We start from the raw sequence: 24,864 nt of genomic DNA, 5'->3' as shown, positions 1-24,864 counted from the left end.
AGAGGGAACTTACCCAGTGCAGGAGACACAGTAAGACAGAAATGCACCTAATTAATGAAATAAGACATTTCTATTGGATTAGTTGTATAAAAGTAAAGAAATAGAGACTACAGGAAGAGGACAGTGAAGTCTAAACCCATGAGACATATTAAATTCTCCACCAATACCTTTGCAGGTACATATGGAGCATTATTAAGATAGAAAAGTGCTCAGATTAAAATCAGTTTTCACTGTTCTCTGGTCACATGGCTGTGTGTCAGGTTGTAGTAACAATGTCAGGCAACAAAGTAGAGTAGAAAGCTGGTGACTGGAACGTTAAACCTTAAGAAGCTGTGGGGAATGCGTATAGTTTCTGGAAAACAGGATCAACGCCGACCCCACCTGTGAAATCTGGAAGGCAGTAATGGCTAAGGCACTGCTCAGGCAGATTTTAGCTTAAATGCCATCGTAACCAAGTGTCTTAACTTCAGAAATTAGAAAAGGAAAATAGACAAAGGTAAGAGAAAGACTAACACCTTTTCATAACATAGAAAATAGACAAAAGTAGGAAAATCAACCAAAAGTCCGCACTTCTGAAGTAACCAGGAATGGCATTCTCTAAAGAACACAGTGAAATATTCAAATAACAAAAGGAAGTTAAGAACTGCGAACACAGGTTAACAGAAAAGGATCATAAAGAATAACACATGAAGATTTCTGAGTAGTATATTTAACATTCTACACTAAATTTATTGTTTCTCACTCAAATACAAACTACTAGGGTTGACTCTGAGAGCAGTCATGAGTTAGGATGAGCCGTGACATCATGAGAAATAAGATGATTTTATAATATTCAAATTGGCTTCATTATTAAACTTGTATAATATTCTACAACATGATAATGAGGTTGTGATACGATAATGATAGGACAAGAAGGCAAAAAGAGATTAGCTGAACTTGTCTTGATGACACTCGAATTCTACCTAGGTTATTAGTCAAGAACATGGCCAAGCACCCAAAGAGTAACACAGAGCAGTGAGCAGTCCATCTCAGGAATGCACTCCTGGTTCATCAACGGAGAACTTACTGAGTGGTAACTGTTCAAAAGCATCCAATTCTTTCAAGTCATTCACTACAAACACTATTATACAGTAAAATAGGAGGAAGCACACTGAAGTACCTAGGAGATATCAAGAACACATATCCACTCTTAACTTTTTAGATTCATGCTCTTCCTAATAAGAACTCATTTTCATAAGGTCAAATCACTACTAGAAACAGAGACGTTCCTGCAAGGCAGATTTTTTCCAAGACAAGACTAACCCTTGATATCCCATTAGAGATTTATCTTATGTCAGAATGATTTACAGAACAATGTATTTTACAGACTCTATGGTAATATATACTATAGAGATAAGCACTAATTTTCATAGAGGCAACATTCCTCCATTGTTTCCTCCTGAGACTAAGACACACAGACACACAGACAGAGACACACACACACACACACACACACACACACTTGGGAGTTAGAGAGCACTGGGCAGCAATCCCTCAAGTTACAGACTGACACAGCATACTTCAAGAGTGTGAGTGCTGTTCAAGATTGGTGATAAGTACAGTTACTCACTTTAGCTGGTCAGTAATTTATATTGCATATGAAATCATGTTGCAGGTTATAATGAAATTTTTGCATTAATTGTACTGAAATAACATGAGAGAATAATGGGAATTTTTGCAAATTATATACTCTTGGTTTAAAATGGGCCATGGACTCTCTAATAGAACTTACATTTCTGCATTGTTGTTGAGAATGTTTTGATGGAAAAGTTTGAGATCTAATATCATATACTATTTTAGATACAAACATTTATGTCCTTTAGAACTGCTACAAAATTATAACTACTTCATTAACAGCTGATAGTGTTTTGCACACATCTCTGTGAGAAAGCATTTTAAATATAGTACCAGGGTACACATGATTAATATTCTGTAATTATTTCATTGTTATGCATAGTGTCCAACATGGGACTCAGAGTCTCTTCAGGCTTCATTCTTTGCAACGAATAGAAAGAAACTGTCAAATATCTACTACTTCGCTATAACAGGAAAATTAATAGTGCTAAATATTCTTAGTTAATTTCAACATTTTTATTTTTCTTTACATATTATAATTCTTTTCCAAATATGTAATAATCCATGCAGAGGTTCTTACAAGCACACACAAATGCAGATGAGAGGTGTCTAACCAGTGGGATCATAAGGATCACGCCATTGACTAAGCTCACTATATTTTAAAGAAAGGATTCATTCATTAGTTAATGAATGGCATGGAAAGCTACGCAACTCTAAAGGTGAACATGAAATCTGATTGGATTGTGGAGGGAGAAGTTCATTCATTCAGTAATTCTAGAACTCTCTGCAAGGAAATAGTAGCTCAATAGTGAGTCAGACAGACCTGTCTTCCAGGAGGGAAGACAATTGAGGGAGAGACAATCAGGTCTCTCCTGGCAATAATATAATGAACAATAGTTTTTTAATTAACAGTTATATCAAAGCTATATTACAGGAAATGCATATTACATAATAAATATTGGAAAGGAGTTTATGAACTGGGTAAAAATCACTGAGGAGAAACTTGAAAATGACAGACAAGAAAGACTCACAACAAAGCAAATTTGAATGCTTTTCCTGCATTCCTCAAGGATTTGGAAAAGTTACCAAGGTGTTTTGTTTTGTTTTGTTTTTCTTTTTTATATTAGATATTTTCTTTATTTACATTTCAAATGCTATTCTCCCAAGTTCTCCTCCAAAAAATCCCTATTCCTTCCCCCCTGCTCACCCACCCATCCACTCCTGCTTCCCCGCCCTCACTTTCCCCTACACTGAGGCACTGAGCATTCACAGAACCAAAGGCCTCTCCTCCCTTTGATGCCCAACAAGGCCATCCTCTGCTACATATGCATCTGGAGCCATGGGTCCCTCCATGTGTACTCTTTGGTTGGCGGTTTAGTCCCTGGTAGCTCTGGGGGTACTGGTTTGGTTCATATTGTTGTTCAATATCAGACAAAGCAAATCAGGTCATGCTTTTAGGGCCACTGAAAATCTTGGGAAGATCAGAATTTCTCCCTAGGGGAGGAAGCTACAAATCAGAAACCATGGTTGCAAACCAAAATACATATGTCATATATCACAAGTTGCCATGGTAAATAGTGTGAACTAGACAGCATATGCACAACAGAGCTCAGTTGGGAGGCTAAAATGCATAAGACAGGCACTGAAAGATCTGGGGAGGACCTGTTTTGTGGTTCACTTCTTGCTTTGCCTCATATGGAAGAACAAGGCAGCTGCATTTGGGCTCCCTGTAAGAGCACAGATGCCCTTCAGGAGGGCTCTAGCCCTGTGACCTAATCACCTTTCATAAGGTTCCACCTTCTATTAGCTTGGTTTAGTAACTGTATATGGGATGGATCCCAAGTGCAGCGGTCTCTGCATGGTCTTTCCTTCAGTCTCTGTGGAGTACTGCTTAGCTATTAAAAACAATGAATTCATGAAATTCTTAGGCAAATGGATGGAGCTAGAAAATATCATCCTGAGTGAGGTAACCCAATCACAAAAGAACACATATGGTATGCAGTCACTAATACGTGGATATTAGCTCAGAAGCTTGGAATACTCAAGATACAACTCACAGACCACATTAAACTCAAGAAGAAGGAAGACCAAAGTGTGGATATTTTGGTCCTTCTTAAAAGGGGAACAAAATATCCATGGGAGGAAATACAGAGACAAAAAGTGTGCTATATTATTAAGGTTTTAGGCACAGAACGCTGAGATTAAATTCCAAGAAGTTTGAAAATTAGAATTCAAGTGCTCATATGAAATTACTTTATAAAGAGGATTGTGAGGTATAGATTACTGTCACAGTGGGCTCCCAGTTTCACCTTAACATGACTGTCATTAAAGGTTCAGTTATAAGTTCAGAATGTGAGTGACATTTCAGAAGGTGTGAATGTGTGTTTACAGTGGAATGGCAAGAATCCTAATAGCATGAGAAATATCAAAAGAGGTCAACTGATTTTAAATTACTTGGAGGCATAAAAGATAGTGATCGTGGATGTGTGTGTGTAGCGTGTGTGTGCACATGCATGTATGTATGTATGTATATTGTGTATTCATATGCATGTGTGTATGTATGTGTGTTGTGTATTCACATGCATGTGTGTATGTATGTGTGTTGTGTATTCACATGCATGTGTATATGTATGTATATTGTGTATTCACATGCATGTGTGTATATGTATGTATATTGTGTATTCACATGCATGTGTGTATGTATATATATTGTGTATATGCACATGCATGAGTGTATATGTATGTATATTGTGTATATGCATATGAATGCGTATGTATGTGTATTGTGTGTGCACATTTGTATATGTGTACATATGCATCTGTGTACGTATATGTGTGTGTTTGTGTGTATGTGTGTGTATGCTCATGAGTATACTTGCTTCATTCACATTATTGACAGTCACACCTCTCTCACTAGCTTTTGCTACCTAGAAATTGCTCGTGGATAGAACATTTTTATATTGATTGTAAAGAAAGTTTTGTTTTTATACTCACATATCTGTATGAATACATAACAGTGAGCTCCTTCCTACCTTTCTCTCTTTTCATTCCCAGGCATAGATATTCTTCAGCAACTAGGCCTTGGAGGCAGAGATGTAAGATACACGTCATCGGTGACAGCCGTGCCGTCATCATCATCCACACCATTACCTCAGGGGGTCCATTTAACAGACTTCGGTGTCGTTCTAACAGATAATGCCTACATTGAGTCACCTCTCGTGAACATTTTACCCATTAGCCTAAGACAGCCACTGACGGTGTTGATCGCGTTGCAATCGTTCAAAGTGAACAATGCATTTCTCTTCAGCATTCGGAATAACAACAGGCTGCAGTTTGGCGTGCAGCTACTACCTAAGAAACTAATAGTGCATGTCGGAGGAAAGCAAACAGTAACTTTCAACTACAGTGTCCACGACGAGCGGTGGCACTCACTTGCCATCACTGTTGACCACCACATAGTCTCCATGTTTGCTGAATGTGGAAAGAGATATTTTAGTGGAGGGACGACTTCAGAAGTTCAGACCTTTGACTTTCACAGTGTGTTTACCTTGGGAAGTATGACTGACAGCTCTGTCCACTTCGAAGGAACAGTGTGCCAGCTGGATATCATGCCTTCCACAGCAGCATCTGCTGAGTATTGCAGACACCTCAAACAGCAGTGCCCCCGAACAGACCCATCCCAAGCTCAAAGAAGCCTTCCTCACACAGCAGTAATGCCCACCAGACACCCCGAGAACACTCCCTTGACCAGAGACTTTGCTGGAACAGAACTGCCACAGAAGAGATTCACAGAGCAGGCTCCCTTGCCCAAAGGATTTGATGAAACAGAACTACCACAGGAGACGTTCACTGATGGCGAAAGCGTTCCAAACAACAGGAGTGAAGGTTCTGTTGCAGTGCATGGAAGCCAAGAGCTCCAAACACCAAGGGCTCAGTTAACTTCTTTCCATTCAGGAAATATCTCGGCTGTGACTCTCCCAAACTACAGAATTCAAGCTAAAGAAATCACCACCAAGGAAGAAACAAATTTAACCCTGTCTGTGACCCATCATCTCCCTAGTGAGGCAGGAATGAACGAAGAGGAGAGAATTAAGTCTCTCTTTGCTGGATTCGACAACATCACCCAACATGAGGAGGCAGCTGGCCTGCCCTCACCTAAGAAGGCCTCATCCAGCATTGCAGGCACGAATCAAGACACCATGACTAACCTCAAGAAGGCTGTCACAGCAGATATATACACCAATGAGCTCATGGAAATGGAACGGATCTTAAACAGCACCTTGTACAGAGTGATACATGGGCCCTCGGTGGATAACCACCTTGAACTGAGGAAGGAAGGGGAATTTCACCCTGATGCTACTAATCCCATCGAAAAGAGCTATGAACCCCAGCCTTATGACTATTACTATTATGAGGATTATAACACAATGCTTGACATGGAGTATCTAAGAGGGCCAAAAGGAGACACTGGACCTCCCGTAAGTTGGATTTTTCTTTGTAAATCATGTGTTAACCCACTAACTTAACCATGTATTTCAAAGAGGTATCTGGACCATACGTCACAGGACAGACCATTTCTGTTTAAGAAATGTACCTTGCTACAGTGGATGATATACTTATTGTAATACATCAGCCAGAACACAGCCAAAAATTACACTTTTGTTTTTAATTGGTAGGCTGAAAGTTAACTAATTCTGAGAAAAGTAGTGGGGGTTTTCTAATTCAACTGAGATCCAACCAGGAATTTAACTGCAAAGCATAGATTTATTTATTATTTTTTAATAAAAAAAAACAAAAGCACACACTCAATGTTAAAAGGCTATATATAAAAGTTAGATTAAGGAAAATATAATGAATATATCAATTAAGTATTCCATTATCAAAATCATATCAAATGGATCAGGAGAGTACATTTGTTTTTAGATAAACATTGTTTTGTAGACAACTGGTAGGGAAAACATATACCCTTATCATTCTCAGTGAAATATTTTCATTTCCATGAATGTATAACATACTTCAGATAACATATTTCATTATCTCTGTAATGATGTAGCCAACTTCAAGTAGATTAATATAAACTATACCTATCTTATATAAAAATACTCAGCCAACCAACCTACTTTGGAAAGAAAAAGATAACCTATCAGTGGAGAACCGAAGTCAATCTAATAATATACAAACAAGTTTGTGAAACATTGGTCTGAACTTTTCAGTTCTGAAATTCTTCCCTTATGCAGGTACAACTGGAGATCAACATTTGAGAATTTCTAAAATTATTTAAAACCTCATTTGAAATTGGTGTTGTTTCTGCTTGTTTTGCTGTCGGTATTTGGATATCCTAAGTAATCTGCCTGTATATCTTCAGAATTTTATTTCAAAAATTACTATGTCCTAAGGCACATTTTAAAATTGTCTTATGTGGGTAGGTGTTTTTTTTTGCATGTGTCTCTGTACCACATGAATGTTTGGTGGCTAGGGAGGCCAAAAGAGGGCATCAAGTCTTCTGGAGTTACAGACTGTCGTGAGCCACCCTGTATGTGCTGAGAATCAAAGCCAGGTCCTCTGTAAGAACATCAAATTCTCTTAACTGCTGAGCCATCTCTCTAGCACCATCAAAATACTTCTTTACTTAATGAAAACACAGCTCGAGTCACTGGTTGAGTTTTTGAGACTGTGGTCTAAGGTGAGATGATGCCATAGACTTGGCTTGTGTTTCCCTGTGGTTATTACTTGAGGCAACCCATGTTTTCTCAAAACTCCCCCTAAGGCAAACTGTTGGAGGTTACAATACATCCATTTATATACATATATACATATGTGTGTGTGTGTGTGTGTATGGGTGTATCTTCCCTCTTTGCAGTGATTATAAATAACAATATCATATTGGTACTGTTTAATTACTGAGAGGCCAGAATAAACAAATAGGTGGCCACTTACTTTCCTCAGAAAGTCAATGTAGTGGGATAAGCATTTACCTCCGGGTCTGTTCTGGAGAGGCCCAAGCAGTTATTCCATCTTGATTTGCAGAGCAATCATGTGCTCAGCACACATTTCCTCAGTCTCTGCTTAGCTTGTGGCAGCAGAACAGTGTCTGCTCTGAAGGAACCTACATTTTAATAAGAAAATTAACATCCATATGTATCTATCTATACCTTGTGGTGAAGTGAGGTGCATCCTGTTGGGTGCTGGAGAGATGGCTCAGTGTTAAGAGTGAGGACTGCCATTGTCCTCAGGTCAGTGACCAGCATCCGCCTTGAACAGCTCACAACCACCATGCTCCAGGAGAATCTGAAACCTCTGGCCACTGCACTCATGAGTGTGAAAACACACACTACACACATAAAACATTAAAATAAACCATATGCTTCTGAAAGACATAATCTCATAAACTAAAAGTGTAGGGTAAAAATAAGATTTGGGGAGCATGGATCCCTGTTTGTGGCAGGTTCTTATGACAGAATGACATAGTACTGGGCCTTAAAAAGTAAATATAGATGAGAGAGGCAGATTTCCCTTCTTAACATGGGAAAGACACAATGGTAACTGCCACTCATTGATGTGCACGGGTTCTCACTAGCCCTTCATGTGCCTTCTTGATGAGCGTTGTGACATTAGTCCAGTTGTCCTCACGTTTCAGTGAAAGCAGCTGAAGGCCAGGGGACTTTATTGTCTTGTCAATAGCACCATGGCTCGTAAACAATACAGCTGGGGTCTGAATACAGATGTTCTGTCTCTAGACTCTTACAGTTGGCTGAATAACGAGAGGTGAAACCCAAGCAAGGGGGTGTCACATTGTAGAGTTGTTTTCAGGGATTTTGTAGGTTTCTAAGTAAGAATATCAACTTAGCAAACTCAGTCTGGCCCTGGTACCCAGAATAGATGGGCAGTTCCTGGTGCCATCTTGGTGGTGTGTGGTTGAGACATTATTTGGGTTGGCAGAGGTAAAAGTGGGAAGGGAGATGTTCCAAAAGAAGATGTATAATAGAGCTCGGAATTACTTGGCTCTATGGTCCAAGTAAGAATACGGAACTAGAGATTGTTGTCAGGATTTAAGGTTAACAGACTGAAAAGACAGTGATAGTAATATTTAAAGTAGCGATAGAAATCTGTCCACTTAACAGGAGCAGACAGAGGTTGACAAAAAAGAAGAGGTGATGGGTAATTCAGATGAAAGGTCTGAGGAAGTGAAGTCAAGACCTGGGCATAAATTTGAGAGCCCTCCTTGTCAATACTGCAGTTGAAATGATAAGGTTGGATAGTATTTTCAAAGAAAAATCTGTGTGAGAGGGTTAGGAACCAGAGCAGTGGGAAACCTTGCTTTCTGGTTATAGGAGAAAGCAGAGTAGTTGAAACCCGTGCCGAGAGAAATGTTGTGCTTTTTACAAAAGCCAGGGAAAGAGCTGCGGAGGAAGGAGTCAGAGACTGAGTGTCGGTGGGGAATCTCTCCTTTCTTCTGACGACAGGGCCACAGCTGAGCTCTGAGAGTCCATCTTCAAGACTGCGGGAAACAGAAGGTAGATTACACAGTGCTAGTTGGAGAATGAATGGTGTCAGATTTGTTTTACTTTCTAGTGTCTCTGTGCAAGCCCTGTGGCCCAGCCAGGCTCCCACTTTTGTGTGATTATATTTTACTGTCTGTATCTCTACAGTTCTTTCATATTGAATGTTTAAATTTATAGTTCTATAGACACTTAACATATATACTTATTCACAGTGTGATGATCCAATAATACTTAAAATCAAGGTATTGGGTACATTTATTTCCATATCAATTTTTGTGTGTAGTACCTTCAAATTCTGTCTGCCTGCTCTTCATGAAATATATATATAGTTATTGTAAACTAGTCATCCTTTGTGCTGGGAGACCCAACGCATCTTACCTCTGTAACAGTGCCTTTGTACAATGCCTCCTCCTCCTAACCTCTCCAAATCACTCTACTCTCTTCTTTAGACTGCTATATTTATAATGTTAGATTCTAGACTCAAGTGGAAATACATGGTGCTTTTCTGAGTTTTCCCACTCCACCCTTGTTAGGTGATAGGAGTTCAGGTGAATAATATAGCCTTGCCTGTATTTCCTAACATATTTTACTATCTGGTCATCTCCTGGTGAGGACCTAGATTGATTAACTCTCTCATTATTTGCCGGCAGTGTCATGATAAGCATGGAGGAGCTGGCTTCCCTCTCCTGGGCTGGCTTCATTTGCTGTGTGTGTGTGTGTGTGTGTGTGTGTGTGTGTGTGTGTGTGTGTGTGTGGCAAGGGGATAGCTAAGTGGCGAGGATCTGTTTTTAGGTGGTATGGAACGTCCGCACTGCTTCCTATAATTGCTAGCCTAATTTGTACTGTTCCTCATCCTTTCTGTATTTGGGTTTTGTTTTTGTTGTTGTTTTTACATCTTAGAAAAAAATAACTGAGGGGAGATAATACCTCATTGTGGTTTTGATTGCATTTCTTTGAGGACTAGAGAAGCTGAAGACTTTTTCACATGCTCACTAGGCACCTGTATACCTTCTTTCAAGAAGTGTTCACATAGTTGGTTTGTCCAATCTCAGAGATTATTTTGTCCTGTGCTTTCTACAGCTCTTACATATTCTATTGCTACCTGGCGTGATGAACGCTTTGCAAACATTTTCCCACACTGAAGATTCCATCCTCTTTATTTAAGATTTATTTTTATTTTATGTTTATGAGTTTCACATTCATTTCTGTAAGTGTACTGCATGCATGTCTGGTGCTTGCAAAAGCCAGGAACTGTGGTCAGAAGCAGTTATGAACCACCACATGAGGACTAGGAACTAAAGAGACACTGCAAGAGCAGCCAGTGCTCTTAACCACCGAGCTGTCTCTCTCTCCCTCCACTGTTGCTTTATAAGTCATCTGTCTTTATTAGTGAGGTCCTGGCATGTCACATTTGGTAAAAGACAGCTCTATTATGCCTTTATAAGAAGCACGTCATTGAACAGGTCACATTGTTGCATGTTATTACTATAATTCTTTTAAAAGAACACAAAATGTTTAGCGCTTTCCTTTCTCCAAGTTGAAGTCCTCTTTTGAAGTGTGTTAAAAAACAAAGCAAGCAAGCAAACAAAAACCAACTGTGCTTGAGCTCCAGCTCTATGTTGAATTTCTCCTTCCATAATAAAAATAAATTTAGGCAAAAATCACGCACAAAACTACTAGTTATGCTCTGTGTAGAAGCCAGATAGCATAGCATAACTATAAGCCATGGACTTCCCACTGTCATTTCTGGCCAGATTAAAGAGGAGAAGAGGTAGAGCTTCAGCTCACCCGTGCTGATTTGGGTGACGGATTCATGTTGCTTTAACATCCTTGTCAGCTGGGAACAGGGAATTGGAGGAAGTGAAAGAGACAAAAGGAGTTATCATGGAGTAGAAATCGGATAAATATTTGTGAGGAAAGACATGCTTACTATTTATCCTGTCTAATGCCTTAATGTTTGCTTCCCAAGGGTTCCCCTGGTCCAATGGGTATCCCAGGTCCGTCAGGCAAGAGAGGCCCGCGGGTGAGTAGATGGACTTCATTTCACGCTGTCTGGTAAACACTGCAGGGTGGTTTTACCCCGAGTTCTGGGCAGGATGTGCGTCCTCTGGGAAGCTGCATCTTTACGCTTAGCTCCTCCGCTGCAGCCTTGTTTACAGCCAAAGAACTCTGTGAAAATATCCAAGGAGTAGGATCAGACTTAGAGAGTCATGGCCGCTCTGCTTGGCTTCTCAGTTAGAGAGTGACACCAATGCTCTAAGGTAAGCTTTGTTCAGGAAACGAAGAAGACCAGACATCCTTAAATAGTGCATTCCTGGATTGCAGAGTGGGAAATACTGGAGCCAACGACAGAAGGGAAAGAGCTGCCCCGGGGATCAGCAGCAGCAGCAGTTTCTCACATGACACAGGCTCCATAAAAGATTTATTGCTCTGTTAGAATTAGTTTCCTCCAATCCTCGAGAAATAGATGGAGATTTTTGCTTGAGAAAGTCTGTCTTCAATAAACTAGAAAAAGAATCATGGGCCATGAAGACAGATGCAAATGGGTTTAATGTAATCAACTTTCTTTGCACCCCCCCCCAATTTATAATGTACTAAGAATATAAAGCCAAGTTGCTGTAAAACATTACTTTCCACTCTCTAGATTCACACCAAATGATTATGTACTTGAAGGCTAAGGCAGAGGCTTTTGTGCTTTAGCTGCTTTTTTAGCATCGAAACTCTGAAACTCTGAAGTTAGTGGCCTATCAGGCCCCTCTGCACCTCCTCCTGCATCCCCTCCCTCATTCCCTTACCATCCTCTCCCCCATACCCTCCCCATACCCTCCCACATCTCCTCCCTCATACCCTCCCCATACCCTCCCCATATCCTCCCCCATCTCCTCCCTCATACCCTCCCCATACCCTCCCCATACCCTCCCTCATACCCTCCCCATACCCTCCCTCATACCCTCTCTCATACCCTCTCTCATACTCTCCCATACCCTCCCTCATACCCTCCCCCATACCCTTCCTCATACCTTCCCCATACCCTCCCCCATACCCTCCCCATACCCTCCCTCATATCCTCCCCCATACCCTCCCCATACCCTCCCTCATACCCTCCCCCACACCCTCCCTCATACCCTACAGCATCCCCTCCAGTCTTTGTCTAATCTCTGCCTTCCAGAGATTAGACCCTGTCATGTCAGCCCTCCACCTTCTGTGAGGAGACATTGGAACCTGCGTTTCTGCTCACAGCCTTCTCTGTACTGATTCCATTCCTTCTTCACCCTGAGCCTGTTACTCCCAGTAGGGTGACTTGGGACACATGCTCTCTAATGCCCAGCCCTCTTATTTGCCCAACCTGCCCTACACTAAGGAGAGGACAGTCTGCTTCGTGAGCTACTTATTTCAGGTGCATTCCTAACTTCATCTCCTTCCGTCAGTTCTCTACCATGAAAGTGGCAGCTTTGCAAAGTCTCTCTCCCTAAATTTGATCCTATCTGGCCACAGCCAACACATCATTCCTCTTTGAAAAATTGACACAAGTTTTCCCTAAAGCCATTGTATCGGCTCATGGTTGCAGTGCTGAGTTTGTGAAGCAGGATTAAACCCATTTCCTTGGAGTCTACAACAATGGTCCATTCATTAGTCTCCACCTCCTTTGCTTTTTTAAGATCTCAGCGCCATGGACTGTGTAGTGTTTGCTCCCTAGTTTCATTGTTAGAGGTATCTTCAGTGTCATCACCGAGTTTTCTAGAACAATTTTCCCCTAAAGAGACAAGCAATGCTTGCTCTATGTTGCGTGTTAAGATGTATGCCTAGAGAGCACCCAGGTGAGAGTACAAAACCCTCCAAGGACCTGCAGACCTCGAAGCTCTCAGGAGACCATGACTCAGATCCAGGCTCACTGTTTCTGTGAACTTAGTCTTTCACCTTCATAAGTAAGAACACAGTAGCCGTCTCTCGAGGGTGTTACGTGAGTTAGTGATAAGAAATGTCAAGTGTGAGCACAGTTCAAGGTGCAAACTAGCTTCATAGAGGATGGAATCCGATTATAATAATTTATCAGTGCAAACCAATCACACTGACAAATGCCCAAGGTGCTGATGGGATACTAGACTAGTAAGATAAAGAGTGTCTTTTCAAAGACATTTTAATCCTGAAACTAAATAGCATGAGTCCTGATGCAGGTGAACCACCACAGTGCTCACATGCTGCATTAGAACAGTGTGAAGTGCTTGGCGGCAACATGCTGCAGATCTCACGTACAGTAGTTTCAACAGATTTGTCAGGAGAGAGATGATTCTTTACGAAAATGAGTCCGAGGTTTTAAAAGGAAGGCAGAACAAAACGGGTTCCAATGACTGGGAAAGATGTAGCAAAGTCAATGAATTATCCTATATGCAAAGCTCGGCTGCAGAAAGGGATGCACAGGTTGAGGGGCACAGAAACCAAACTATCGCACATTGTTAGGCTTGTAACTGCACAGCTCAGATGGCACAGTAAGCTGGGTGCTGGGGACAGAGGTGGTGGGCAATGCCACGCCTCAAGGCACTGTCTGATGTAAAGTATGGACTCTGCCATCTTGCTGTCTAAATAATGTAACTGGTCTTTCCAAGGCTAGAGTGTCAAGAGTGGCAGAAGGCATGACTTTGAAAATTTAGCTTTTGCTTTATTTTCAATGATTTGTTTTAATTAGGTTATATTACATACTAGTTGTATGAACGTGAAAAGAAATCCTGTTATTTATATCTGTCCTAGGAATAATGAGGCAGTCTCATTATTTGCAGGGTATTCCAGGACCACATGGAAATCCTGGATTGCCTGGACCACCAGGCCCAAAGGTAAGTAAATCCTGAAGAGCTCACATCATTTTCCTGACATCTTAGAAGAATGTTCTCTGCCTTTCAGGATAGACCTGGGAAATAGACAGTCTGACAGTCCTGGGTCATGGTTTATTGACAGAATTGTCTGGGCAGGGGGCCCTGGATAGCATAGAGAGAGAAGCCAAGTAAGCCATGAGGAGCATGCCAACGGGCAGCATCCTCCATGACCTCTGCTTTGGCGCTTGCCTCTGGGCATCATTGTCCTTTATACACACAATGCTACTTGGTCTACAGGAGGATGTTTTTGGTTTTGTTTGTTGTTTATTTGTTTGTTTAAGATTAGGGTCCTGCTGTGTTATCCTTGCTACTGTTGAACTCCTGGACTCAAAAATCTTAATTCAACTTCCCACATGCTGGGGCTGCCTGCACTTTCCTCTAAGCCCAGATTCTTTTGTTGTTATTTAGTGAGTTGGGCCCTTAAATACTAAGATACCATAAAAGCTACTTCTTAGGTGAGTGACCTTGTAACGGCAGATGTACCTACCACTGTAGCCTCCTTGGTACAAATGGTGATAGCTATGAACAGACAACCAAGAAAACAGGCTCTTCTCTTCAAAAGTCTCTTTGACTATAGGACACAAGAGATTCCTAGTTATATTTCCAATTTGCTTTTAAATTTCTATTTAGTAAAATGAGAAGACGGAGCAGCAGGTGGGACTCCTCCTATCATCTCTCCTTATCCGGTCAGCTCGCTAGCTGTTTAGAAGCATCCATCAATCCAGGATAAAAGATGCACTTCCTTCCTTCTCTCACACAGAGTGAAAACAGGATTTACCATCCTCTAAGAGCAGAGAATTATTTATTCTTAGCTGAGAATAGTAATAAGATTCACAAGTGAAATTTTAAAGATTCTTTATTATGGCTTCTGTATTGTATGAAGTCTGGCAAATACTTTGAGGGAAAAAGGTACATTTCTCTTAAGCACTTGGAACTGTCTGTTTTCTGATGATGCAACAAATTCCATAGATGGGGAAATTTATAAAGAAAATAAGTTCATTTTAACCCATGGTTCTAGGCTGGAAATTTAAAGTCATTCCAATCGGCTTACTTCAGCTGGGCTCAGCATAAATATGAAATATAGAAGGGCTTGGGGACAACGGGTTGACTTATAGCAACCTGCCCTGTGATAGACAGTCAAGAGTCTCTGAGAAGACAGGTCACCCCCATGAGAGAGATTTCATTCATTAATCTATTCATGAGGTCCCTGTCTCCAGGACCCAAACACGTCCCACCTACCAACATGCCACACTAAATCCATGGCAGAATCATAAGAAAATTAATTTAATACTGTGTCCAAAACCATTGACTGTAAAATGATGTCATATTTATTTCTCTTAAAATATAAAATAATTCAATGACTGTATCTGTTTTAATAACAGAAGATTTTAACAGTATCTTTTTTCCTTTTTACTTTTTCTCAATAATCGAAGTGACATTAGTATGCGCATTCAAGATTTTGAAAAATTACTCAGTCATAGTCATATGTCAAAATGTTAAGTTTTGTGATAAGCAATTTTCTTAAACAGTCATCACTCCAATGCTAAAATAATAGTGATAATTGATTGTAATTCACAAGTAGTAAAGGTAGTATAATCTTTACAATTCATGTAAAGAAAGTTTTCATAGTAATTCACTTATGTTTATTTTTTAAATTCCAATTTTACTTAAGAGGTTATTAGAGAACTTAGCTTTTACAAACAGAGCAAAAAATATATATATACTACAAAGCAAGTAACCCAACTTTGGCTCAAAAGGTTTTTTTCTATATTTTTATCATTTATCAGATTTTCACATGAATTTAATGGGTTTCACCCATGTTTGTGTCATGTGCCTTCACCTCCTTTCCTCCACCCAAAAAGTCACCCTCCTATTCACAACTCTTCTCTGTGTGGCCCACTGAGGTTAAGTAGAGCCTCTGCATGTGTGAATGGAGAGTTGTTTCCTGGGGCCTGAGGAAACCTGCCAATTTTAACACCACTATCTTCTCAAAGAAGGATCCTGTTCCATTCATCTCAACATGCCAGTGGGCTCAGTCTTTGTCTTGTAGCGATAACTAATTGCTGAGAATTCATGAACACAAAATAATGTTATCTAATACCATATGCTGTATATAGCATCTATGGACATGTCACTGAAGCCAGCAATACACAACATGTACCTAATGCTTCCCTAAGTGTCTCTTAACTGTCATATCCAGGGCCCCAAAGGAGATCCAGGGCTGTCCCCAGGCCAAGCTGCTCCTGGAGAAAAGGTAATTGTTTGTCAATGAAATAAAGATATTTTAATTTATTTAATGTAGTTTTAATGTTTGATGGTAATAGAAATCCCCAGGGGGCTGGGAAGATGGCTTAGCAGGTTAAGTGCTTGCTCCTTATGCATGAGGGCCCGAGAATGGATCCCTGGCAGCTGTGCTTTAAGAATTTATATGGTGGATGCTGCTGGAGTCTGTAACTTCAGTGCTGGGAGGCAAGAAAGGCAAATCCTAGGGGCTTGCCCCAAGTTTCAGGTTGAGATAGGGACCCTGCCTCAAAAAGTAAGGCAAACAGTGACTGAGAGACCAAACATTACCTTTGGCTTCCATATGTGCATATGTAAATGAGGACACACTGTGCTCTTGTGAGAGTGTGTGCTTATGCATGTGTGCAGGAGTACACATGTACACACAGACACACACATATGCTCTCACAGACGCACATATATACACACCATACATATACACATGAATAAATACTATTTTCTCCCTTTAAAAAAATATTTTATTGTGGCCAGAGAGGAAAGGAGAAATCTATTGTATTTCAATAAAGAAGAATCTAAAGAATTGGGTGGATTGTGCTTCGTTGGCTTCGGTTGCTGGTTTAAGTCTTCCCCTTAATTTTATAAAGTGTGTGCTGGACATTGCGGCTCATGGGGTAAATGGGCTGAAGTGCTGGAGCAGAATGTGACCTTTTCTTTGTGTTTGTCCTTTGGGGCAGGGTCTCATGTAGCTCAGGCTGGCCTCAAACTCTTGTGTAACCAAACATTCCATTGACCCCTCTCTCTGTTCCCCACGTGCAGGCAGTTGCTACACCAGGGCTGGCCTAGGACAAGTCCTAACTTCAAAGGTCTTACTATTGATATTCAGGGCATGATAACACCTAAATTCAAAGGCCCACACATTAGGAAGGCTCTAATACTTTGCATGCTATTGAGGCTACAGTGAATCCCAGAGGTAGTTTTCATGTAATTGGATTACAGAAACTTTTATAAGTTTTAATTAAAAGCCACATCAGGAATCCTCAAAGACATTAACCTAAAATTTTAGGAATTTTCTTTCTGTTATAGAACTGAATTTATAGAGTTAGAAAAACACAGAAAACATATGAAAGTCTATTTCCAGAAAGACACTATCTTCATTGGCCTGGTCATCATTATGGGAGGAAAAAAAGGTATAAGGAAATCTGAGAAATAGTGTGCTATCTTTTAAAATACCTAAACACAGCAAGTTTACTCTATTATTAAATGTTGAAATTAGAGGTCAGCTCTGTTCTGGTGAGTTCAAAATAGAGACGCCACATTAAGCCTAAGCACGCATATCAAATGCTTGGTTTTCTCTTTCTCTGTGATTTGTTCTTTGTACGAAATATAGGGCGTCTCGGAGGGCGAGGGAGCTTGAGTGGCGTCTCTATTTGAAGTGTTTACACTTTTGACTTATTCCTGCACTAATTGTGCTTAATAGTGTATGTAAAAATGTGGTTAGGTGTAAAAATTTAACACCACACTTCCGCTGAGCTTTAAGAGAAACCCAAGTTTTGAATAGATGCATTTCTCTGCCTTTTGTCTTTTTCCTTGTAAAGACTACCAGGCCTTAAGCATGACAGACAGGGGCTGTGCTACTGAACTATGTGTGTAGCACTCTTCTCTCGGTTTACATGTGTGTATGTATACCATGTATGTATGTATGTATGCATACCATGTTGTGTGTATGCATGCATATATACCGTGTGTGTCTATGTGTATGGTGTGTATATATAATGTATGTACATGTGTAGGGGTGTGTGTATATGTATACTGTGTGTATATGTGTGTATGTATCCTGGGTTTGTGTGCATGTATACCATGTGTTTGTATACTGTGTGTGTGTATATATATAGATATATAAAATGTATATATGTATATCATGTGTGTATATGTATACTACATGTATGTATATGTGTGTGTACACATGTGTATGGGGTGTGTTTATGTATACTGTGTGTGCACATGTTATGTATTCCCTATTTGTGTGCACATGTGTATGTATTCCCTATTTGTGTGCATGTGTGTATGTACACCGTGTGTGTGTGTGTGTGTGTGTGTGTGTGTGTGTGTGTGTGTAGGATGGCATTCACATGTCACAGCACATGTGTGGAAGTCAGAACAACCTTGACTGTTGGTCTTTGTCTTCCACGTGTTGGAGCCAGGGCCATTTTGCTGGCTCCCACTGCACAAGCCCGGCTAGCTGATCCACAGGCTGTCAGGGGCTCTCTGATTTCTGCTTCCCCTCCAGCCAGAAAACCCCTGGATGACAGAGGCGTTCTACTGTGCCCAGCTCCACTTGGGTGCTGGAGACTTTAAATCAGGTTCTCATGCATGTGCAGCAAGCATTTACTTACCTGCTGAGCTCCTACCCCAGCGCTCTTCAGCCCTAATTTTCACTGGAGGGGTAGTGTCTCATTCAGTTGCCCTGGAACCCACTCTGCAGCCCAGGTACACCATGAACTTGCAATCCCTCAACCTAACTTTCCAGAGCAACTAGGGTTACAGGGCTGCATCACCCACCCTGCTGAGAGAGGGAGGTAATGTGATAAAATAATAAAGTAATTTAAATCTAGTCTTTTAGAAACTGCGTTTGTATTAAATCTGGTTCTCCTTCTTGACACTGCAACAGATTAGTTGCAGGTGATGAAATAAAAAGCCAACAAAAGAATCTTGTTCCTTTATTCCTTGGGATCTGTCCTCTGCTGGATGGGGAGAAGTCAACCCTCGTCCTTGAGGTTTAGGAGTTTCCCTTTGTCCCCCTGAACTGGAGAGGTCCTTCGTCTGTGCCCTTGAAATCTCTCTGAGTCTCACTGGACTCACACGTGGCCCTGTGCAATAGTTAAGGAGATGCCTTTAGATGCTGGAAACTGTAAATCTGGGGATAGAGACATTCCTAGAGAATAACACAACGCAGAGGAAGGAATAAAAGCATGCACATGGGGAAAATATCAGTTATTCGGTGCTGGAAGAGGCGAGAGGTCCCGGGGTTGCTGGAAAAAATAAGAAAGACTGCTAGGAAGGTCTGAGAGGAGCTGCAACTTAGGCCGGATTGTCAAAATCAGAACTATATGCACGGAGACTTGTTGTCCCAGATTAAAACTTCAATTTTCTGTTTTCTTTCATGGTATTAAACATCTGTTTTGTTTACAGGGTGACCCAGGTCTTTTGGGGTTAGTGGGCCCCCCTGGTTTACAGGGTGAAAAGGTAAGCATTTTTTTCTGTGGCGTATCAAATGTCAGACAGATCTCAAAGCACTTCTGTGCCTATAGTCCTATTGTGAAGTTGAAGCTCACACCAATGTCTTAGATCCCCTTGCTCAACAGAAGAAAATTAATCAAAAACGTTAGCCATGCTAGTCCAAAAACTTAATAGCCATTAAAGATGAGATCTTGAGAATAATTTAAAAAAAGACCTTGGAGTTTAGTGATGGAGATCAAATTCACAGGTAGGACAGAGCCAAAGCACAGACAGGAAACTGAAGCCCTTCTTCTTTAAGGAATATTAACCAGCATCTTAACTCTGAGGCTTTTCTGTCTATTTGTAACATTTATGCTCAAATGAAATGATTATTGATAATGCACTTGGACTTTTTTTCTTTAAAAAAAAAAAAACAATATGGTCGGACAGCAATGAGAGGAGAGGCCCTTGGTCCTATGAAGGCTCAATGCCACAGGGTAGGGGAATGCTAGGTCAGGGACGCAGGAGTGGGTGGGTTAGTGAGCAGGGGGAGGAGGATGGGATAGGGTGTTTCAGAGGGGAAACCAGGAAAGGGGATAGCATTTGAAATGGAAAAAGAGAAAATATCTAATAAAAAATGTAAAAAAAAAAAATCCTCGCCTATTAGGAAATAATAATGTTTGCTAGGACGTGTCGTAAATGTGAGTTTGAGAAGTCATTTGCCGGTTAGACCTTTTTGTCAATGTGACACACACCTGAGAGAAGCCGTTTAAAAGGAGGAAGGAGTTCTTTTGGCTTACAGTGCACAGACATCAGTCTACCGGTAGCTGGCTAGGGAGGCAGAGACTCCTCATGGGTAGAGCATGGCTACTCACCCTCTGGCAGCCAGGGATCAAAGGCAGAGATACAAAGGGCGAGATTGGTTCAAGACCCCATCTCAAAGTCCTACTTCCTTCAGGTAGGGAAATAACTTCACAAGCTGGGAGCACATCTTCAGTATCTGAGGGCTGTAGAGGAAGGGCGTGTCGTTTCCACATTGTAACCGGTTGCTTGAGAGTCTTGGCAACAGCTAGAAAAGAGCTGCAGTCATGTGTGCATAGCAAGTCACGTGATGGCTGCTCAGTCTCCGAACCCAGCTACTGTAAGTAGCTCTCTAATGAAGGAACCCTCCAGGTCAAACATGATTTGACAGTAGCTCAGAAAAATGTTGAAATTTTTGAGTTGATACCGTTTCATTTCTGAAAACATTTTGTTTCATTTCTGAAAATGTTTTCTTCCTTTTCCATTTGCATCTGTTAATGGAAACCAAACACGACTTCTTTTTTTTTTTTTTTTTTTTTTTTTTTTTAAATCAGGTTATCTTAGTTAGGGTTTCTATTCCTGCACAAACATCATGACCAAGAAGCAAGTTGGGGAGGAAAGGGTTTATTGAGCTTACACTTCCACGTTGTAGTTCATCACTAAAGGAAGTCAGGACTGGAACTCAAGCAGGTCAGGGAGCAGGAGCTGATGCAGAGGCCATGGAGGGATGTTTCTTACTGGCTTGCTTCGCCTGGCTTGCTCAGCCTGCTCTCTTATAGAACCCAAGAATACCAGCCCAGAGATGGTACCACCCACAAAGGGTCCTCTCCCCTTGATCACTAATTGAGAAAATGCCCCACAGTTGGATCTCATGGAGGCACTTCCCCAACTGAAGCTCCTTTCTCTGTGATAACTCCAACCTGTGTCAAGTTGGCACACAAAACCAGCCAGTACAATTGACCCCTTGTCAACTTGACACACAAACACATCATTATTAAGCCTCAACCCTTACTTTCTTATTCATCCCCAAGATCTAAATTACTTTAAAAGTCCCACAGTCTTTACATATTAAAAGTTCAATCACTTTAAAATGTCCAATATCTTTAAAATTCAGTCTTTTTAAAAATTCAGTCTTTCAACTGTGGGCTCCACTAAAATACTTTCTTCCTTCAAGAGGGAAACATATCAGGGCACAGTCACAACCAAAAGCAAAACTCAAACTCCAATGGTTCAATGTCTGGGACCCAACTTACGATCTTCTGGGCTCCTCGAAGGGCTTGGGTCACTTCTTCAGCTCTGCCCTTTGTAGCACACAGCTTGTCTTCTAGGCTCCAGCTGCCTGTACTCCACTGCTGCTGCTGTTCTTGGTTGTCATCACATGGTACTGACATCTCCAAAATGCCGCTGTCTTCCACTGTAATTAGGCTTCACCAATAGCCTCTCATAGGCTCTCTTCAGGGTGACAAGCCTCTGCTCCTATGCATGACCCATTCAAATCCTGGGCCATCAATTGCAACTGAGGCTGCACCTTCACCAATGGCCTTCCATGGCCTCTCACTGTGCCAAGAGCCTCAGCTGCTCTTCATGACCCCTTCATGCCTTCAAAACTAGTACCATCTGGGTGATTCTTACACAGTACCAAGTCCAGCCACAGTACAAAATACAACTGTGGCTATCTCTGGAACACACTCTCTGTGCTCTCAGAAAACACTTCCAAGAAGATTTCATCTCAGTGATGCTGGTCTCTTCTTAATCACTGCTAATTTCTTAGCTCCAGCTAACCAGCATGAATAGTCCCAGTAACACAAAGTTTTGCTTTAGTGGTTCTTGTATCTTGTTACTCACAGCTAATTCTTCAGCTCCATCTAACCAAAACCACAGAATCTTCACAATCAAAACATGGCCACTTTAAGAGTCTTTAATCTTCCCTCTGAAATTTCATAAGCCAGGCCTACATCTTCTGCACTGTTCATAACATTGTCTTCCAAGCTCCTACAGAACTTTCCACAGCTTTTCTAGCTCAACGTTCCAAAGTCCTTCCACAATCCTCCCCAAAACATGGTCAGGTTGTCACAGGAATACCCCACTACGTTGGTACCAATTTATCTTAGTCAGGGTTTCTATTCTTGCACAAACATCATGACCAAGAAGCAAGTTGGGGAGGAAAGGGTCTATTGAGCTTACACTTCCACATTGCAGTTCATCACTAAAAAAAGTCAGGACTGGAACTCAAGCAGGTCAGAAAGCAGGAGCTGATGCAGAGGCCGTGGAGGGATGTTTCTTACTGGCTTGCTTCCCCTGGCTTGCTCAGCCTGCTCTCTTATAGAACCCAAGAATACCAGCCCAGAGATGGTACCACCCACAAAGGGCCCTCTCCCCTTGATCACTAATTGAGAAAAAGCTCCACAGCTGGATCTCATGGAGGCATTTCCCCAACTGAAGCTCCTTTCTCTGTGATAACCCCAAGCTATGTCAAGTTGACACACAAAACCAGCCAGTACACAGGTAATGTTAAGAATGCAAAGCAAGCGATGGTACAGTCTAAATTCAGACTTGCTGATTGCTTAGCTAGACTGAGACAAGTTCCCATCAGACTGTCTACCTGTATGCATTTTATATGAATATAGATTCAAAATAGGCCTGATATATTTTACGGTCCCTTTCTGTTTGGAAGGATAAGGGCAGACAGTATTGGGTAGAATATTCAGGGGTTAGTGACCATTAAACCTTTTAGGTTTATGGCCTGAAAAGGTTATATGACCTTTTAAAAAGTTAATAACCTTTTAAACATAGAACTACTTAATTCAGTTGAATTTTTGGTAGCATTTTATTTGCAGAGTTGGTTCCCACAAACAGGATCTGTGCTAGAAGAATCTAGAATAGAGGCTCAGACTAGCAATGTCTCACACACCCCATTCCTTCATTCTTACAGTCCTCCTCCAGTGTCAGATGAATTCCTAAGCTCAAATCGGTACTTACATTTCTCTAAAGGAAGAAACTAAAATAAGCCCAGAGAGGTTAATTTCAGCATCACAGGAGTTACAACAGGAGCTAGACAGAGACCAGAGGAGACTGAGCCTGTGGGCTTTTAACTGTGCACACATTCATAATGAGAGTTAAATAAGTACTTAGGTTTTAACTGATACTAATTGCATCTTTTTATCCATTGAACCATTTTATGGATTACTTTGGTAACACTGTTGATGTCAAAAGTATCTATTTTGTTACATGCAAAAAGTATCTATTTTATTACATGCAATGTTCTAGTCTGCTGAGCACTTTTAAAAACAACCCTGAGTGGGTATATAATGCTGAATATGCCAAACAGAAATTAACTGAAGTCTTCATGGGCTAAATATCTCACCCAAAACCTTTCCCTGGCGACCTGGGACTCAGTGACTCAGTGACTGTGTTCTTGGTAATTTTGCATAGTATTTCCTATGTGCTAATTTGTTGTTTACGTTATTGTTCAACTCATTGTTTAAGTTATTAGAATTTCAGTGCTCTATCTTTCTAACTGTCTCTAGTCTGTATGCAAGAGGAAGGGAGACACTGCTTTTCACTAAAGCCACTGGATAAGCAGTTTTGGATGAGAGATGATGTGGCTTCATATTCTCTTTCTCTGAAAAGGGTCTGGAAATATTAAAATTCTCCTAATACAAACCAAACTCTAATGCAAGTGCTATTAAGAACTAAGCAGACTGCAAGGAAACTCGCAGACACTCTTGAGATAAATAAAAGTTCATGTGGAAAGTTTTGACAACTTTAAGTACTATTGAGAGAAATAGTAAAGTAGGGTGGCTAACATTTTTTTTTTACTCTCCAACAGAATTATGTTGTTTGAATCTTCCTCCCTTTAGCCTCGCCTCTAAGTTTAAAATAGTAGCATCTCTCTCCAGCAATGTCTGTCCTTTCTGTTGGCCCCTTTATTATTACATTACCTCTATTCACCCTTGTCTTTCTGTAACTCTTATATTTCCTTGGAGCTAAAGTATATTTTTAATTCCCACTTACTATTTTTTTTTTTTGCCAAAATGGCAGAAAAATTGATTCCAGAATGCATGCTGAGTTGGACAGAGGACAAAGGATGTGAGTCCAAGTTTGGATTCAAAGATAGCTTTTCGAATCACTTTATAAATAGCCCATCAGCTGCGATATTAAAATTGGAAACCTGCTATTTTGCAGAGTAAGAGCGTCCGTGGTGTAATCAAAGGCAAAGGTTTTCCTAGGTTTGAGAGGATGTGGGAATGCAAGCAGGCAACTGTAAAACATACAGACATTTGAATCACTCTGTCACAACACATGGCACCTTAGAATATCAGAAAGAAGTACTGTGCTTTGAATTCATTATAAGTTTTATTTGACTACAATTGATCCAGCTTTTTTGAAAAGGTCTACAGTAAAGGGTACACAACAGAGTAAAAGTCTGTGGGAAGCAGGAAAAGAAGAAAATGCTTCCACGGACTCCTCTGTGGTTTTCCAGTCCCCTCACAAGCTGTGCAAAGCAAGCAACAACAGCACCGAGGAGTTGTGGCCTTACTGGATTTCAGTGGGAAAACTAATAAAAGAATCTAGCTTGGCTGCAGGACCCGAGGAGACAATGTGAAGATTTCCACCATTCT

General features: G+C 40.9%; 1 protein-coding gene across 1 annotated transcript in view; it reads left to right on the top strand.

Moving 5' to 3' along the window:
• Col24a1 (collagen type XXIV alpha 1 chain) overlaps positions 1-24,864 on the top strand; it is a 265,455-nt gene that overhangs the window by 16,151 nt on the left and 224,440 nt on the right. The window contains exons 3-7 of the mRNA XM_052178477.1: positions 4,669-6,092; positions 11,086-11,139; positions 13,892-13,945; positions 16,185-16,238; positions 19,415-19,468. Of these exons, the coding sequence (XP_052034437.1) occupies positions 4,669-6,092; positions 11,086-11,139; positions 13,892-13,945; positions 16,185-16,238; positions 19,415-19,468 (1,640 nt within the window). The remainder of the gene's footprint in view (positions 1-4,668; positions 6,093-11,085; positions 11,140-13,891; positions 13,946-16,184; positions 16,239-19,414; positions 19,469-24,864) is intronic.

The sequence above is a fragment of the Apodemus sylvaticus genome, chromosome 4, assembly GCF_947179515.1.
Source record: "Apodemus sylvaticus chromosome 4, mApoSyl1.1, whole genome shotgun sequence".
Lineage (NCBI taxonomy): Eukaryota > Metazoa > Chordata > Mammalia > Rodentia > Muridae > Apodemus > Apodemus sylvaticus.
The sequence above is the reverse complement of the archived record's forward strand: the minus strand, read 5'-3'. Positions and strand labels throughout refer to the sequence as shown.